Source organism: Schistocerca americana, chromosome 11, assembly GCF_021461395.2.
Source record: "Schistocerca americana isolate TAMUIC-IGC-003095 chromosome 11, iqSchAmer2.1, whole genome shotgun sequence".
NCBI classification, from domain to species: Eukaryota; Metazoa; Arthropoda; class Insecta; order Orthoptera; family Acrididae; genus Schistocerca; species Schistocerca americana.
The window spans coordinates 169,325,265-169,342,179 of record NC_060129.1 but is presented as its reverse complement, the minus strand read 5'-3'; the positions used below and the strand labels follow the sequence as shown (position 1 = coordinate 169,342,179).

Sequence of the window (16,915 nt, the reverse complement as noted above, 5' to 3'; positions counted from 1 at the left end):
GAACTGGGTGGTTTTCGGAGGACATGGTGCTGGAATGGATTAGGCCTGTGTGGAATCGCTGTCCTGGCGCAATGCTCGGTTTACGCAGTCTGTTGGTTATTAGATGTGTACGCAGGCCATACAACAATTGCAGTAAAGCTAAAATTAGAGGAAAGCAAAATGGACTTGGCAGTAATTCCAGGCGGGATGACGTCAATTCTGCAACCACTCGACGTCTTCTTGAATGAACCATTTAATGACAAGCTTAAATGCATGTACACAGACTGGCTTTCGAAAAGCGACAGACAACTGACACCAACGGGACGTGTGAATGGTGCAAGATTGTCGCAAGTGTGCCAGTCGATTTATGATGCACGGAAGTGTGTTCCACATCAGACTGTACAACAAACATAAAAAAATGTTCGGTATCCAATGCACTAGATGGTACATAGAACTATGCTCTGTATGAAGAAATGAGCAACAAAGAATCGAGTGATAGTGATTTAGAATTGTGACTGATATTTTAAACATTTCGTATAAGATGTATTAAAAACCTAATATAATTTTATTTTAAATTTCAGCATTTAATTTCTAAGTTACATTCATTCGTATTTTATAAGTGTGGCTACTCTTCATTGCACAGGATAGAAAAGTATGGAGAGCTGCATCAAACCAGTCTATGGACTGAAGGCAACACCAACACTTCATTTGAAGTCATCACTAAAAAAAATCTACTACTAAAATCTGACTGGCAAGACTGTTGGGGACGTATGTCAATATGGCCAACTCTACATTCTGAATATTTTCCTACCTGTGACAAGACATGGTTGCTAATAGCAACCTTTACAAATTGTGAATTACATGCAGTAGTCCACCATAAGAATAATACGAATCTAAACATTACGCCCTGTATTCTTTTGTGTTTGCTTCTATCACATTTAAATCCTGTCTGGCTAATAAACTATGAAAATAGAGTGAGACAACAGCAAACACTGAAGAATATAGGTATCGTGTGATATTTATATTCGTATTATTCTTGTGCTGAATACTGATATAATCAGAAATGAAGCATGGCAACTGACTAGATTTTTAAATCTAAGATGAGTAATTTCTGTGCAGAATGTAATGCACTAAAGAGGTGCCTGCAAAATTTTTGTTAAACTCTCATTCAGAACGTCTTCTATCATACACAGTCTATTAGTTGGTTCTTGTCGATCATTATCAAAGAAAGCAGCAGTGTAAGTAACAACAAATAGCAGTCTCTTGCTAGTGTTTCGCTAATGAGACAATTCCTCTCTTTTTTATTGTAAGCAGTGGTAGTGCACACAAAAGCAAGCCATGCCGCGAGCGGCTACAGGTCGTAAACACTCATTATCAGAATGCGACAAACAATGCACGACACAGTACAATAATGCATTTTCAGCTTAGAGTGACATAAACACCTATAACAAAGAGAACGGCACTTATCAGCACCTGAGAAAGGAAGGGTACCCGTATAAATACGGATGGAGCGCCTGATGCATAGCAATAGCTAAATGGTAAAGCTTAACTGCTAAGCTTACGACTCGAACCAAACTACTGTAGCTGTATCTTCATCTATTCGACCTAAATTGTGTCTCACATAACAATGGACCAACTTTGTTTCAGTTTGGAGGTGCGGTCTAAAACTTCTCTGTCCCCCTGAATTTCGAGTCTCAAATTCTCGGTGTGGCTTAGATTCTGGAAAATTTTTTTTCCCTCGATTTCGAGTCTCATTTTTCACGTGCAGCTTAGATTCGAGTAGTTACAGTAGACACACTATTTCACAACTGTTCGCAGCACTTTTCTAACTGTGGAACGTTCAGTAATTGTGACGTAGCTGGAAGAGTGCACACTGCATCCAGTATTCTCAGCCGTGGCAACAGTAACATTGTGGTACACTTAGCCATCGGCCTCTATAAGGAGCAATTTCCAAATATCCAGTTAATTCGAATTTCTGAATTGTGTTCAACCCTGGTGCGCAAAGAGGACCACTCTGTACTTCTTTAATACATTGATACTTACAAAAAGCAGCAGTACTACTGTTGTTGTTTTCACAAACAGCTTCAGGAGCAAAGCCCCGCTCACCTCGTCCAGACCCAGGTCGATCGATTGCAACTGTAATGCACCCTGATGCTCACCCTGCGTCGCTGTACCGGTACCAGTGTTTAACGACAAGTTGTGGCAAAACATAAAATTGGGAACAAGTTCAAAAGAAAATTTTGAAAAAAATGTACAGGGCTATTACAGATGATTGAAGCGATTTCATAAATTCACTGTAGCTCCATTCATTGACATATGGTCACGACACACTACAGGTACGTAGAAAAACTCATTAAGTTTTGTTCGGCTGAAGCCGCACTTCAGGTTTCTGCCGCCAGAGCGCTCGACAGCACAGTGAGACAAAATGGCGACAGGAGCCAAGAAAGCGTATGTCGTGCTTGAAATGCACTCACATCAGTCAGCCATAACAGTGCAACGACACTTCAGGACGAAGTTCAACAAAGATCCACCAACTGCTAACTCCATTCGGCGATGGTGTGCGCAGTTTAAAGCTCCTGGATGCCTCTGTAAGGGGAAATCGACGGTTCGGCCTGCAGTGAGCTAATAAACGGTTGAACGCGTGCGGGCAAGTTTCACGCGTAGCCCGCGGAGGTCGACGAATAAAGCGAGCAGGGAGCTAAACGTACCACAGCCGACGGTTTGGAAAATCTTACGGAAAAGGCTAAAGCAGAAGCCTTAACATTTACAATTGCTACAAGCCCTGACACCCGATGACAAAGTCAAACGCTTTGAATTTTCGGCGCGGTTGCAACAGCTCATGGAAGAGGATGCGTTCAGTGCGAAACTTGTTTTCAGTGATGAAGCAACATTTTTTCTTAATGGTGAAGTGAACAGACACAATGTGCGAATCAGGGCGGTAGAGAATCCTCACACATTCATGCAGCAAATTCGCAATTCACCAAAAGTTAACGTGTTTTGTGCAATCTCACGGTTTTAAGTTTACGGCCCCTTTTTCTTCTGCGAAAAAAACGTTAATGGACATGTGTATCTGGACATGCTGGAAAATTGGCTCGTGCCACAACTGGAGACCGACAGCGCCGACTTCATCTTTCAACAGGATGGTGCTCCACCGCACTTCCATCACGATGTTCGGCATTTCTTAAACAGGAGATTGGAAAACCGATGGATCGGTCGTGGTGGAGACCGTGATCAGCAATTCGTGTCGTGGCCTCCACGCTCTCCCGACTTAACCCCATGCGATTTCTTTCTGTGGGGTTATGTGAAAGATTCAGTGTTTAAACCTCCTCTACCGAGAAACGTGCCAGAACTGCGAGCTCGCATCAACGATGCTTTCGAACTCATTGATGGGGACGTGCTGCGCCGAGTGTGGGATGAACTTGATTATCGGCTCTATGTCTGCCGAATCACTAAAGGGGCACATATCGAACATTTGTGAATGCCTAAAAAAACTTTTTGAGGTTTTGTATGTGTGTGCAAAGCATTGTGAAAATGTCTCAGATAATAAAGTTATTGTAGAGCTGTGAAATCGCTTCAATCATTTGTAATAACCCTGTACATCGTCAGTTGGTCAGGTGATACGCGCGAAGCCAAACAGCGAGGTCACCAGTCCCGTCGGATTAGGAAGGCTGGGGAATGAAGTCGGCTGTGATCTTTCGAAGGAACCGTCCCGGCATTTGCCCAAAGTAATTTAGAGAAATCACAGAAAACCTAACTCGGGACAGTCGGATGCGAGTTTGAACAGCCGTCATCCTAAATGCGAATCCAGTGTGCTAATAATTGCACCGCCTCCTCAGTCGTATGTCATTAGCGACGCTTTCCACGCAGTGCCCGAATATCGGGACACTCAGATTGAAAAGCTCTGTTAGCTACACGGCAAGTAGCAGTGTCCGTTACAAAGGTACACTCCAGTAAAGTACTGTAAATAGCATTCAGCATCAACTAGTGTAGAAAAATAGTTTTCTGGAAAAATAAGCTACTAGCAGCACAAATTTTAACTACTTGTAAAACCAAGAAGGCACCAGATCTATTGAAGTAGCAGCTGTCCTCTAAATTTTCTCATTACAATTAAACAGCGTAAGCACGAACAGCACTCGGCAGTTATTGTTCACACAGTATACAAATTAATTCTCGTAAGGGTCTACAGATTGCGCGCAGCTGTACAGTACGTAACACGCGCTTGCCAGCCAACCCGTCTGGAATGCTGACAATTTGCTCGTCAGTACATGTGAATCCGGCCGCAGTGCGAGGCAAAGTACGCGACTGGCCGCTGCCCGCAGCGCACAGTATTAACTAGCGCGGCCTCGGGTGTGAGTATGTCTCTCTTCTCAGCTCACCGTGCAGCCTTTCGATACGACCGTAATTAGCCGGTGTTAGGATGTCAGACACAGTGATGATGGGTACACGTAGCGCGCGTGTTTTATAATCCGCCTCTGTTAATAAAACTGTTTAAACTTACTTCTCGGTGTTCGCATATTGCCGTACCTCGAGAACCTGCCGCTTACAAATCCTGACAAAATATTCGTGTAATCATCATCCGGGGCAACAACACAAACACCTCCCTTACATTCTCTACAATGTCTGTGTCTCGTGTTAACGTAGACTTTTAATTGTTCTCCATCCCTGAAGGCTCTCCTCCTCAATGGGGTCTACGGAGAATGATAAACGAAAACATTAAACTGCACACCTGTCACACTCCTTGACATAAAGTCACAATATTCACTAAAAGTTTTAGCAGCCAAATAGAAAAACACAGATTTTTATATACTTTATTTCAAACTTTATTTCTTAAAACCGAAAAATGCTACTATATTCTCATCGAATGCTCTCAAGTACATACAGTAAGGACAATATTAGTGAAAGAACGTGCCTCGAGTTGTTTCGATGCTTCAAGAACGCTGACTTTAATGTCGTAGACCGGCACAGTGGTGGAAGAGAGAATGTTTTCGAAGATGCAGAATTGGAAACATTGCCGAGTGAAGACTCGCATCAAACTCGAGGAGAACTGGCACGATTAGTGGGAGTGACACAGCGAGCCATTTCAAAACGTCTCAAGGCTATGGGCATGACTCAGAAAGAAGGAACTTGGGTCCCATGTGAGCTGAAACCGAGAGACATTGAATGGTGTGTGTGTGTGTGTGTGTGTGTGTGTGTGTGTGTGTGTGTGTGAACAGTTGCTTCAGAGGCAAAAACGGAAGAGATTTCTGCATCGTATTGTAACCAGGAATGAAAAATGGGTTTATTAAGATAACCCTAAACGCAAAATATCACGGGGATATCCTGGTCACACTTCCACGTCGACGGCCAAACCGAATACTCACGGCTCCAAGAGGTGTTAAAACCAAGTCAAACAATCACAGGTGCTTGTTCTTGAATGCAATTAATGTGTTCAACCAGAGAATTAAAAGACAAATGGCCGCAATACAGAGAGAGGCACGATAAAGTGATTCTGCAGCACAACAACGCTCGACCCCACATTGCGAAAGAGGCCAAAACGTACTTGGAAACGTTAAAATGAGAAGTCCTACCCCACCCGCTGTATTCTCCAGACATTGCTCCCTCCGACTATCACCTAGTTAGATCAATGGCACATGGCCTGGCTAACCAACACTTCCGATCTTAAGACGAAGTCACAAATTGGATCGATTCGTTGATCGCTTCAAAAGATGAACAATTTTTTCGACGCGGTATTCGTACACTGCCCGGAAGATGGGAGAAAGAAGTGGCCAGCGATGGAAAATACTTTGAATGATACGTGTGTTGCCAATTTGTTTCATTAAAGCCTCAAACGTGGGGAGAAACAGCGGAAGCAAAGTTGTACACCTTGTAATAATTTTGATCTTAAACCATCCACCATTTTGTCAACATTATTTTATTAACTGTTTGCAAAATGCCCTCAAGCATTACATGTGAGACAGTGCCAGTAATTACGAAAAGGACAGACAGCTACTACAATAAAGATGCAAAGCTTTCATCAGAAGAAAAAAAACACACAAGCAAGCACACCTCACACACACAAGGGACTGCTATTTCTCGCTCATCAGGCCAGGCTGAAAAAAATGCACCGAATGGGAGCAACAATCTGTACTAGAATGGGAAAGGAGGAAGAGGAAACACTGCTGCTCGGTGGAACGTGGACGGCCTACTAGAGGTGGCGAGCAAAGCTACTAGGGGTGGCGGGCAAGGCTACTAGGGGTGGCGGGCAAGGCTACTAGGGGTGGCGGGCAAGGCTACTAGGGGTGGCGGGCAAGGCTACTAGGGGTGGCGGGCAAGGCTACTAGGGGTGGCGGGCAAGGCTACTAGGGGTGGCGGGCAAGGCTACTAGGGGTGGCGGGCAAAGCTACTAGGGGTGGCGGGCAAAGCTACTAGGGGTGGCGGGCAAAGCTACTAGAGGCGGCGGGCAAAGCTACTAGAGGCGGCGGGCAAAGCTACTAGAGGCGGCGGGCAAAGCTACTAGAGGCGGCGGGCAAAGCTACTAGAGGCGGCGGGCAAAGCTACTAGAGGCGGCGGGCAAAGCTACTAGAGGCGGCGGGCAAAGCTACTAGAGGCGGCGGGCAAAGCTACTAGAGGCGGCGGGCAAAGCTACTAGAGGCGGCGGGCAAAGCTACTAGAGGCGGCGGGCAAAGCTACTAGAGGCGGCGGGCAAAGCTACTAGAGGTGGCGGGCAAAGCTACTAGAGGTGGCGGGCAAAGCTACTAGAGGTGGCGGGCAAAGCTACTAGAGGCGGCGGGCAAAGCTACTAGAGGCGGCGGGCAAAGCTACTAGAGGCGGCGGGCAAAGCTACTAGAGGCGGCGGGCAAAGCTACTAGAGGCGGCGGGCAAAGCTACTAGAGGTGGCGGGCAAAGCTACTAGAGGTGGCGGGCAAAGCTACTAGAGGCGGCGGGCAAAGCTACTAGAGGCGGCGGGCAAAGCTACTAGAGGCGGCGGGCAAAGCTACTAGAGGCGGCGGGCAAAGCTACTAGAGGTGGCGGGCAAAGCTACTAGAGGTGGCGGGCAAAGCTACTAGAGGTGGCGGGCAAAGCTACTCTAGAGGTGGCGGGCAAAGCTACTCTAGAGGTGGCGGGCAAAGCTACTCTAGAGGTGGCGGGCAAAGCTACTAGAGGTGGCGGGCAAAGCTACTCCTGTAGTGTCGGGAGGGGGGAGGAAACGGAGTGGAAAGGAGAGGAGCAAAGAATGGGATGATCCAGTGGGTGTACCAGTAGAGAGCAGGGCAGATTGAGGGTGAGGGGATGCGAGTTGAGAGGAGGTGATAACACTTATCTGCGTAGTTAACCCAAGTTGTGAAGCAGCAATTGAAATTTAGCAAGTTACATTCAGATGTACATTGTGCAACTGTACAGCCAATTGTTAGTAGCTACCTATCCTTTGCATAAGAGTTAAGGTTACAAGCTGGACTTCACATTATTTGATAAGAGACAGTGTATTTTACAATACACACTCCCACATACACTATGTAATCAAAAGTATCCGGACACCTGGCTGAATATGACTTACAAGTTCGTGGCGCCCTCCATCAGTAATGCTGGAATTCAATACGGTGTTGGCCTACCCTTAGCCTTGATGACAGCTTCCACTCTCGCAGGCATACGTTCAATCAGGTGCTGGAAGGTTTCTTGGGGAATGGCAGCCCATTCTTCACGGAGGGCTACACTGAGGAGAGGTATCGATGTCGGTCGGTGAGGACAGGCGCGAAGTCGGCATTCCGAAACATCCCAAAGGTGTTCTATAGGATTCGTGTCAGGACTCTGTGCAGGCCAGTCCATTACAGGGATGTTATTGTCATGTGACCACACTGCCCCTTCTAGTCACTAGGAGTCAAGATTTGGATGAATACGGAGGCCAATCCGTGCCTGCATCAATGAATTTGGGACAACCCATCACATTGACAGTATTCCCAAAATACTGGTCAGAAAAGTAACATCTGTTTCCTGTAATGTCATCAGGGCCCATTTTGCACAAACCACTCGGCGCCTGGTCGATCCTAAATCACTTGCGGTGAGGTGACAAACTGTTTCAAAATTGTAGCGTAACATTCACTTTACCTTAATTCTCGCACGAAAAAGGGGCTGATAATGTATCTGCTGCATACCACAGGCCAAACATTAACTTCGGAAAAATGTAGAGGTTTTGTTTCACACAAATGGGGATTTTCGAAATGTCAAAATCATCAGTTTTGCTTATTCGCAAGTTCATTCAAATATGAGTGTACTTCGTCTGTGAACCAGATGCAGCTAACATCAAACCCTTCCTTATCAGTCATTATGAGAATCTGATTTGTCACACAGTGCGTGTGGGAAGACCTACTACTTTGGACTTCAAATATAAATGCGTAGAGTGTTTCCCTGACCTGTATGTACACTGGAATGTCTCAATCTGGTCTCTGCTACAGTTCTTCATATGAATTTCCTTTGATGTTGCCGAGGAAGTCCAGAAACTGAGGCAACATTTTCTGGAGTAGCTACAGCCGGCCCGGGGGGACGCTGCGTGGGTATTCGAATTTACCGAAGGCTTGCAAGTGGTTTCAATGTCTGGTCCTTTTGTAGAATTAAACTGTTTTCGAATACAGCACCTCGTCCCAATACTGTGTTCTAATGTGTGATTTTACAGCACCACGAACATACACCATTCCACAGAACACACCATTCACCAAAAAAGCTCTGCGACTGGTTTTATTCCCAGTACATAAGCCTCAAACGTGTTTCGACACAGCTGTGTCACCTTTGCCGAAACAAATAGGACGGGCAGCTAGCGGCAGACCTGGAGGCATGTGTCAAACCGACTTTAGTGCTGCTGCTCAGTGATAATCTAAGGTCTAAACACTTTTTGGATTTGCCTGCACTATTTCGTGCCAATATTTAATATTCCCTGTACAGTTTACTAGTCCAGATTTGCAGTGCAGTGACCCACGTTTGGTATGTGTGCCAATCAAAAATTTATATATATGACGTGATAAGAAAGGTCAAAAATTTTTCCTATTACTATAAGAAGAGGGAGAAAAAAATTTAAATAAAGGGAATATTACGGATGGGAAGTGTCAGTTCAGAAAGAGGAACAACGAACTGGTCAGAGGGCCGCGCCAAACCAGTCTTCGACTGAAGATGACGACAACGACGACGACAACTGGTCACTCGTGTGGATCTTCGACATCTCCCGGCATAATTCTCGGGTGGACAATAGCGAGTACAATATTTCAGCTGGCGACCAGTTCGTCGACATGAGACGCGCCGACAAACTGCCTGCCGAGGAGCCGGTGAGAGACTCGACGAGCTGCACCAGCAGAGGAGCCGTTCGCCTCGTGCCTTCGCCATTTCCTGGGTATTTAGTTCAAATTTGGTCACCTCACTGAAATGCCGTGCCTGATCTATGGCCGTGCACCAGTGAACAAGCTCGTCAACTGCTCACAGCTTTTGATATCGTGTAGTACTAGTTGGATGAAAATTTACTGGGCCGAGTTTGACTCATTAAAACACTAAACATTTATACACATACCTGCCTCTTCTAACTCGTTCAGTTCATCCGTCTTGTGGTAGACAGTCTGTCACTCCCTACTGCCAGTTCACCTGCAAAAATAAACAAAATGGATTATATGATGCTTATCCTTAGTTGATATATATATCCTTTCGTCTTTCCCTCTCCTTCCCTCTTTCCTGATGAAGCAACCGTGGGTTGCGAAAGCTTGAAATTAGTGTGTGTGTGTGTTTTATTGTCTCTATCAACGTACCAACGCTTTTGTTTGGTAAGTGACAGAATCTTTGTTTTTAGATATATATGGGAAACATTTCCCATATATATGGGAAACATTTCACGTGAGAAAAATATATCTAAAAACAAAGATTCTGTAACTTACCAAACAAAAGCGTTGGTACGTTGATAGAGACAATAACAAACACAAACACAAACACAAACACACACACACACACACACACACACACACACACACACACACTAATTTCAAGCTTTCGCAACCCACGGTTGCTTCATCAGGAAAGAGGGAAGGAGAGGGAAAGACGAAAGGATGTGGGTTTTAAGGGAGAGGGTAAGGAGTCATTCCAATCCTGGAAGTGGCCAGACTCAACTTATGGGGAAAAAGGGACAGGTATACACTCGCACGCACACACACTTATCCATCCGCACATACACAGACACAAGCAGACATTTTCAAGACATTATATATATATATATATATATATATATATATATAAAGAAAGATGATGAACTTACCAAACAAAAGCGCTGGCAGGTCGATAGACACACAAACAAACACAAACATACACACAAAATTCTAGCTTTCGCAACCAATGGTTGCCTCTTTCCTGACGAGGCAACCATTGGTTGCGAAAGCTAGAATTTTGTGTGTATGTTTGTGTTTGTTTGTGTGTCTATCGACCTGCCAGCGCTTTTGTTTGGTAAGTTCATCATCTTTCTTTTTATATATATATATATATATATATATATATATATATATCAACTGTGTGCGTCCGTGTGTGTGTGTGTGTGTGTGTGTGTGTGTAAGAGAGAGTGAAAGAAAGAAAGAAAGAGAAAGAGAAAGAGAGAGAGAGAGAGAGAGAGAGAGAGAGAGAGAACTGGACAGAGTAATCAAGCTTAACAGCTTATGACACAGTTTTATTTCTTGAATAATAATGCTCTTAGTGACAAGTGTTTTGTGTCTTGCATTTATCACTGGCGACACAAAAACAATACGCAATGGAGTAAAAGAACTATGTTGGCCAGAAGCACTAAAGATATGCACTGAAGATGCTTAAACATTATAATGGGTGAACCAGAACTCCGCCTACAAACTTTCAGAGGTCATTCAGGGATATCTCCCAAGTATTTTGGTATAAGGGACCGAGGACTCCAATGGCCAATTACGGAGTAGTAATGTAACTGCGAGCTATTCGGACTGTACAGCAGACACCACCGTTCCTGTGAAAATACCTTTGCAGCAGTGAAGATGCCTGTAATATGGAATAACCAGAATGTATGGCACACGACAGAATGCTGCAACAGCCCTCAGACTAAACGCTGTACTGCAGCTCAGTGCGGCTGCCGTCGTCGAGGGAACACCTCGACATGGCGTCCTCGTGCTGTTCTTCCACCGCATTTAGTGAACCCGCGTAAGAGGCACATGTGGGCCAACTCTTCACTAGTGAACCCACCCATAGTATTGCCATGTAATACTGTTAATGCACAACTGGGACTGTCAGAAAACAAAACCTTCGACACAACCGAGCAAACAGGAGGGCAATGAGGTACGGAGGGCGTTACAGGTGTCGACAGCAGGCACCGTGGGCAACCACGAATAATGTCGACATTTACACAGTTGTGTACTGTTTTCAGTGCAATACAGATGCAACACTAATTGGGACAAAAACCTGCAATGAGATGCCAGCAATCGTGTGTCCCTTGCATCGGTACACTCATTCACAAGGCACCTGAACAACCTTACATTTATGTACACACAGACATTCAAATATAACCGGGACAATAAGCTACACCAAACAACAATTATGAGCAAAACCTCAATTTTATAGTCTCGTTCATTCTGAAATAATTCAAAAATAACTATTAAATTGACCTCCCAGCTCACTGCCTTCATAAGAGTCTCAATTTGACTGCCAGTCAGGAGAATTTATCCGCCACTCATCACTTCTTTCACCCTCGAGCAAGGATTTCAACACACTACTGCAGGTCTCTCAGTAAATGGCTGAAGGTGATAGAAAAGCATACTGGCAATAGAACCCAGATCATTCTACACCAAAGCTGACCATCATCACATTACTGGTGTCAATGAATGAAGACCTCGCATGTAAACGGTGGTAAGGGACAGTCAGTAAGAAATGTGGTAAGTGATGTGCTTCATTATTACCAGTTAAAAATTTCACGATAAACCGAGCAAAGGAAACTTTTTATTTTCGCTAATGACAATTTTGTCAGTATGTGTGGAAATAAACAGTGTGAAGTGTCAAAAGCATTGCTGCGATCAGTGGTAATGAGTAGTGTACATGCCAGGAAAATGCTTTTCAGAGGCGAATTGTACAAAACTGAGGATGCTGTGAGAGACTATATTCTCAAATGCAACCACAAGTCACGTTGATAACCAGATAAATTTGAATATCTGAGGATGCTATGACTATATTCTCAAATACAACCGCAATTCAGGGTTATAACCAGATAAATTTGAATATTTAATTAAGTGTGTAAACAATGTCAAATTGTTTCCTTTACCATAGTTAATGTGATTTTACATGAGGGAGTGATAGCAGAAATGTTACGGGATACTCTTAGCATTGTTTACATGTTGCAGTAAGCTGCTTGCTAAAATTAATTTTGTAATGTGCTGGAAAACAAATTAATTTTCAAGGTTGTTATACTTTATTACTAAGAAAATTGTTAATACAAATTTTAGTATCAAGAATGAAGCAAATGTAACATTTTAATTTTTTTTTGTTTCACAGTAATTTTTCATTAATTCATCACGCAAGAACAGTGGGAAGTCCATATTAACCCATTTTAAGTACACTAAGTTTGCAGGGAAACAATGTCAAGTGCACACTGGCAAATTTTTAAACATGCAATTTTTGTTTAGAGTTCAGCATTTTAAAAATATTTTGTTACTGTAAACATATTTGATAACAATGACTTACTCGAATTTTTTATAAATCACACTGCACATAGGTGAAATATTTTATTTATGAAATTTTACTGAAACTTTACTCCGCAATTTCTCAAAACCACCAACTTGTCCTGTAGTGCCGTTTACTACAAAGGTCTTCAAATATGAGAATGTCTTGAGCTAACCACAGCAGTGTTGTGGTCATCATTTAAAAACTTGTCACTAAACCAAATAACTGCAGCACAATTTGCACCAAAGAGAAGCAGCAGTGCTATAGAGGCAAAATTCCTGTCAGTCACATTATAATCATCTGCAGAAGGCCAATTACTCATAAAGCACTGCAGAGTTCATACCAATCTTTGGGTTCTCTTGCACATGCTGTGAGGTATGCAGGAGGATTTCTGTCAAGTTTCGAAGATAGGAGATGACGTAGAGGTGGAAGCAGAGCTCTGAGGGCAGGCTGTGAGTTGTGCACGGATAGTTCAGTCTTTCTCACAAAAGTGAAAGGCAGGTTCGAGACCGGGTTTTGCACAATGTTCTTATTCTTTCTCGAAGTTCCAAATCGGCCACATTTCAGAGCAAATGAGAATTCATTCTTGAAGTAATAAACATGATTCTTATGAAACATTTAAACATTCACCAAATTCTGCAACGGTGAGTAATTTATTTACAACAGCGAACTAACTAACTATAATTGGAAGTACTGCCAGTCCCATATCTCTTCTAATGGACATATAGTGAAAGGCAGAGTTGGTACTTCTAAATTGAGTGTGTATGACTGCTGTATCAGAATAAACTCAAAGAACAGTGAAAATTACCTATGAAACTCTTCTTATTCCAAATCTCCTCCTTCAAAGGGTATAGAATTTTGCCATGGAAATTTAACTGCTATCATATTTATTCATCCCACATGGTCACATAATGTGATCTACACAATAAGCTTCCCATTTACTCATTTACTTGTCAGAGACTTAAATTCAGATGAATTCCAACAGCAAGTATTGAACATGTAATACTACATCGCTTCCTAGTGCCTTACTCTGACAACTAATTTGAGATTGACAATTTACAGGGTATGAACAACTTCTAGAATTTCAGTATTACTCAGTGAAGTGTTCCACAATTGTAGATAATCAAGTTATAACTTTGGGCAGAGTTTGTGAGCTGACCAGATTAATAGTCTATCATGTAAAGCAACAGCTGATCAGCTTAACACATTTTTGTTAGTTAGCTCTTAAGAAGGGCACAGCCCAGTACTTCGGAAAGTCTCACTTACGTTTTTGTACACTGCTCAACACCTTGTCCGCACTATGACCGTACTCCTAAGTACCAACATAAAGCACATTCCCTATTATACACCTTACCTCTTCGAAACGCTGAACGGATCGATGTAATCGTCACAGTCCTGCAACAAACAAAACACATAAATTGGAACATACCTAAGAGTCATATATAAAATATGTTGAAATAACAAAGGTATACGGCTGAAAGGAACATAAATTCAACCACAAAAAAAAGGCAATGTTATGAGGGTGGTTTGAAAAGTTCTCAGAACAGAATAGAAAAAAAAGCACTTACATCATTGAAACTTTTATAATTATTCAATGTACTCGCCTTGTAGATTAATGCACTCAGTCCAACGATGTTCCAGTGCCTGGATCCCACCTCAAAAATGAGTTTTCTCCAGGCTTGCAAAATAGTTGTCAACTCCAGCTATCAGTTCTTTGTTTGAAGCGAATCTTCATCCACCAAGAAAAATTTTCAGTTTTGGGAAGAGATGGAGGTCTAACGGAGCCGTATCAGCTGAAGAAGGCGGGTGTGGCAACAATTCATACCTTAGTTTGTGTAATTTCGCCACGGTGACAGCACGTGTCTTGTTGCGGCACCCATCTTGCAGATAATGTTTTCATTTCTACTTCTTCAGTTAAAATGTGATATACCCTTTCAGATGCCATCTGGCAAGTGTGAGCAATTTCACGCACTTTCCATTGATGATCCTCTGTGACCACTGTGTGCACTTTTGCAATGATTTCTGGAGTAGTGACACATCTTGGCTGACCACTGCACGGATCATTATCTAAGCTCTCCTGAGCTAATTTGAATTCATCTGTCCACTTGGAAACAGTTGAATATGAAGGAGCAGAGTCCTCCAGTGTATTCTGGAAATTAGCACGCATGTCCTTTGCTTTCATGCCCTTCTTTATAAAGTACTTAATCACTGCTCAGATCTCGGACTTTTTCCATCTTCGCAAATCGCTATGTGGGAACAACAACAGAGCCGCATCACAGCCACAGCTCTCTTCCAAGAGCACTGATGTGGCACGTGTTTACAGGCAACAGTCGAATGAATATCACGTGAACAACTCGTTACGCTAGTGGCGATTTGTCATGTTTATTCCGAGAACTTTCCAAACCACTTTCGCAGTAACGGCATTAATAACAATCCTCTGAAGTGGAAATAAGCACACATATACTCCATCTCATCAAGAGTATCTGGACACCTATTGGTGAACTTTTAATGTGTGTTGTGCCCAACCTTCACCTTTATGGCAGCTGGAACTCTGCAGGATACACTCTCAATGAGATGTCTGAATGTCTGAAGAAATGACAGCCCAGTATCCCCAAGAGCTGATACATGATGATGTGTGATGTCGGACGCTGGGGTCTGAAGCAAAGTCGATGTTCTAACTCGTACCAAAGATGTTCCACTGGGTTCTGGTCGGAACTCAGGTCGGCAGACCATTTCAGGAATGTTTTTTGCCAAAAAAAACTACTGCCAGACAAATGCTGCTGTACGACAGGGGGCACTGTAGTACCGATAAATCAACAATCGTCTCCGAACTATTCTTCTAATGTAGGTAATGCACAATGTTGCAAAATTTGTCTGTAACTTTAGGCATTTCGCATTTTTTTAAGCACAATAAGAGGAGCACATAATACATGTGATAAACCAACCCATACCGTATCACAGGTAACATTCTCTAGACATTTGCCAAACCCAAACCCTTCCATCCTATTGCCACAGGGTATAGCACGATTCTTCGCTCCACACTGCTTGTTTCAGTGTCACTTCATTCACTATTCAGTGGCGTTTTCTTTACCCCACCTGAAGTGTCGCTTATCAGTGATACAGAAACACACAGCTATCAGGAGATGCTCAAACACTGCACCCCTTCTTTTCCACTCGTTATGCACAGTCACTGTGCTGGCTGGACTGCTAGGAGCACTTTGGAACTCACAAGTGACTCCTTCCGCTACGCTCGATAGTCCACGTCCGTCAGTACACGAGATCTACGTGTCTCGACTGAGCTGCGGTCGTTCCTTCACGTTCTCACTTCACAGTCACATCATCGACCGTCGAGTCGGGCAGCTCGAGAAGGGTCGAAATACCCCTGACGGATCTGTTACTCGGATGACATCTAACAACTGGTCCACATTCAGAGTCACCGAGCTGTCCTGACAGACCCGAACTCCTGTTACTGCTCCTCTGCTAACAACACGTCACCCGCCGCCACCTTCTGGATCCAAAGGTGTACTGCATATAAAGAGGTGCTCGTGGCAGCATGCAAGTCCTGTGCACAGAATGGAAATAACAGCTGTCTGATTTCTGTACAGTCGTGAACATCCTGAAAGTTCGAAAGACTGTGTCTGCAAAATCAGAGCTCAGTGAATCCAGTGAAAAAATTACACAGGAAATACAAGAGTGCAGTAGCTATGTTCAACAGGCGATATTTCGTGTACTGGTAATACACACACAAATATACCAAAAAGAAAACTAGATCAACCTTCAGAACTGTCAGTGGAATCCTCAGTGAGGATAGGAGGACAGTTGAGGATGACCCACCTATTGTAGTGATGAGGAACAAAGATAAAAAGGAGGAAACACAGTACATCAAACATAGCACATTGGTAAGCGCTGAGATGAACTTCATTCCGGAGATGATAGTACTTTGTAAAAAGTAAGGGTGGTTTGAGAGGAAGATTAAGGAGAAGCGGAACAATTATTGCAACTGAGAACTCTAAGGGAATGCAGAAGTTGGAGTGTGTGTGTGTGTGTGTGTGTGTGTGTGTGTGTGTGTGAGAGAGAGAGAGAGAGAGAGAGAGAGAGAGAGAGAGAGAGGGAGGGAGGGAGGGAGAGGGGGGGAACAAGGAGGAGGAGGAGGAGGAGGAGGAGGTAGAACGTGCCCCCCCCCCCCCCCCCCCCCCCCCACAAACACACAAACACACAAGCGCACGCGCACACACACACACACACACACACACACACACACACACACAGA

General features: G+C 43.7%; 1 protein-coding gene across 1 annotated transcript in view; it reads right to left on the bottom strand.

The window, feature by feature from the left end:
- Positions 1–16,915, bottom strand: part of LOC124554052 — a 242,103-nt gene that overhangs the window by 7,712 nt on the left and 217,476 nt on the right. Inside the window, exons 11-12 of the mRNA XM_047128087.1 lie at positions 14,000–14,040; positions 9,509–9,579 (exon numbers count right to left, since the gene is read on the bottom strand). Coding sequence (XP_046984043.1) covers positions 9,576–9,579; positions 14,000–14,040 — 45 coding nt within the window. The 3' untranslated portion in view covers positions 9,509–9,575. The remainder of the gene's footprint in view (positions 1–9,508; positions 9,580–13,999; positions 14,041–16,915) is intronic.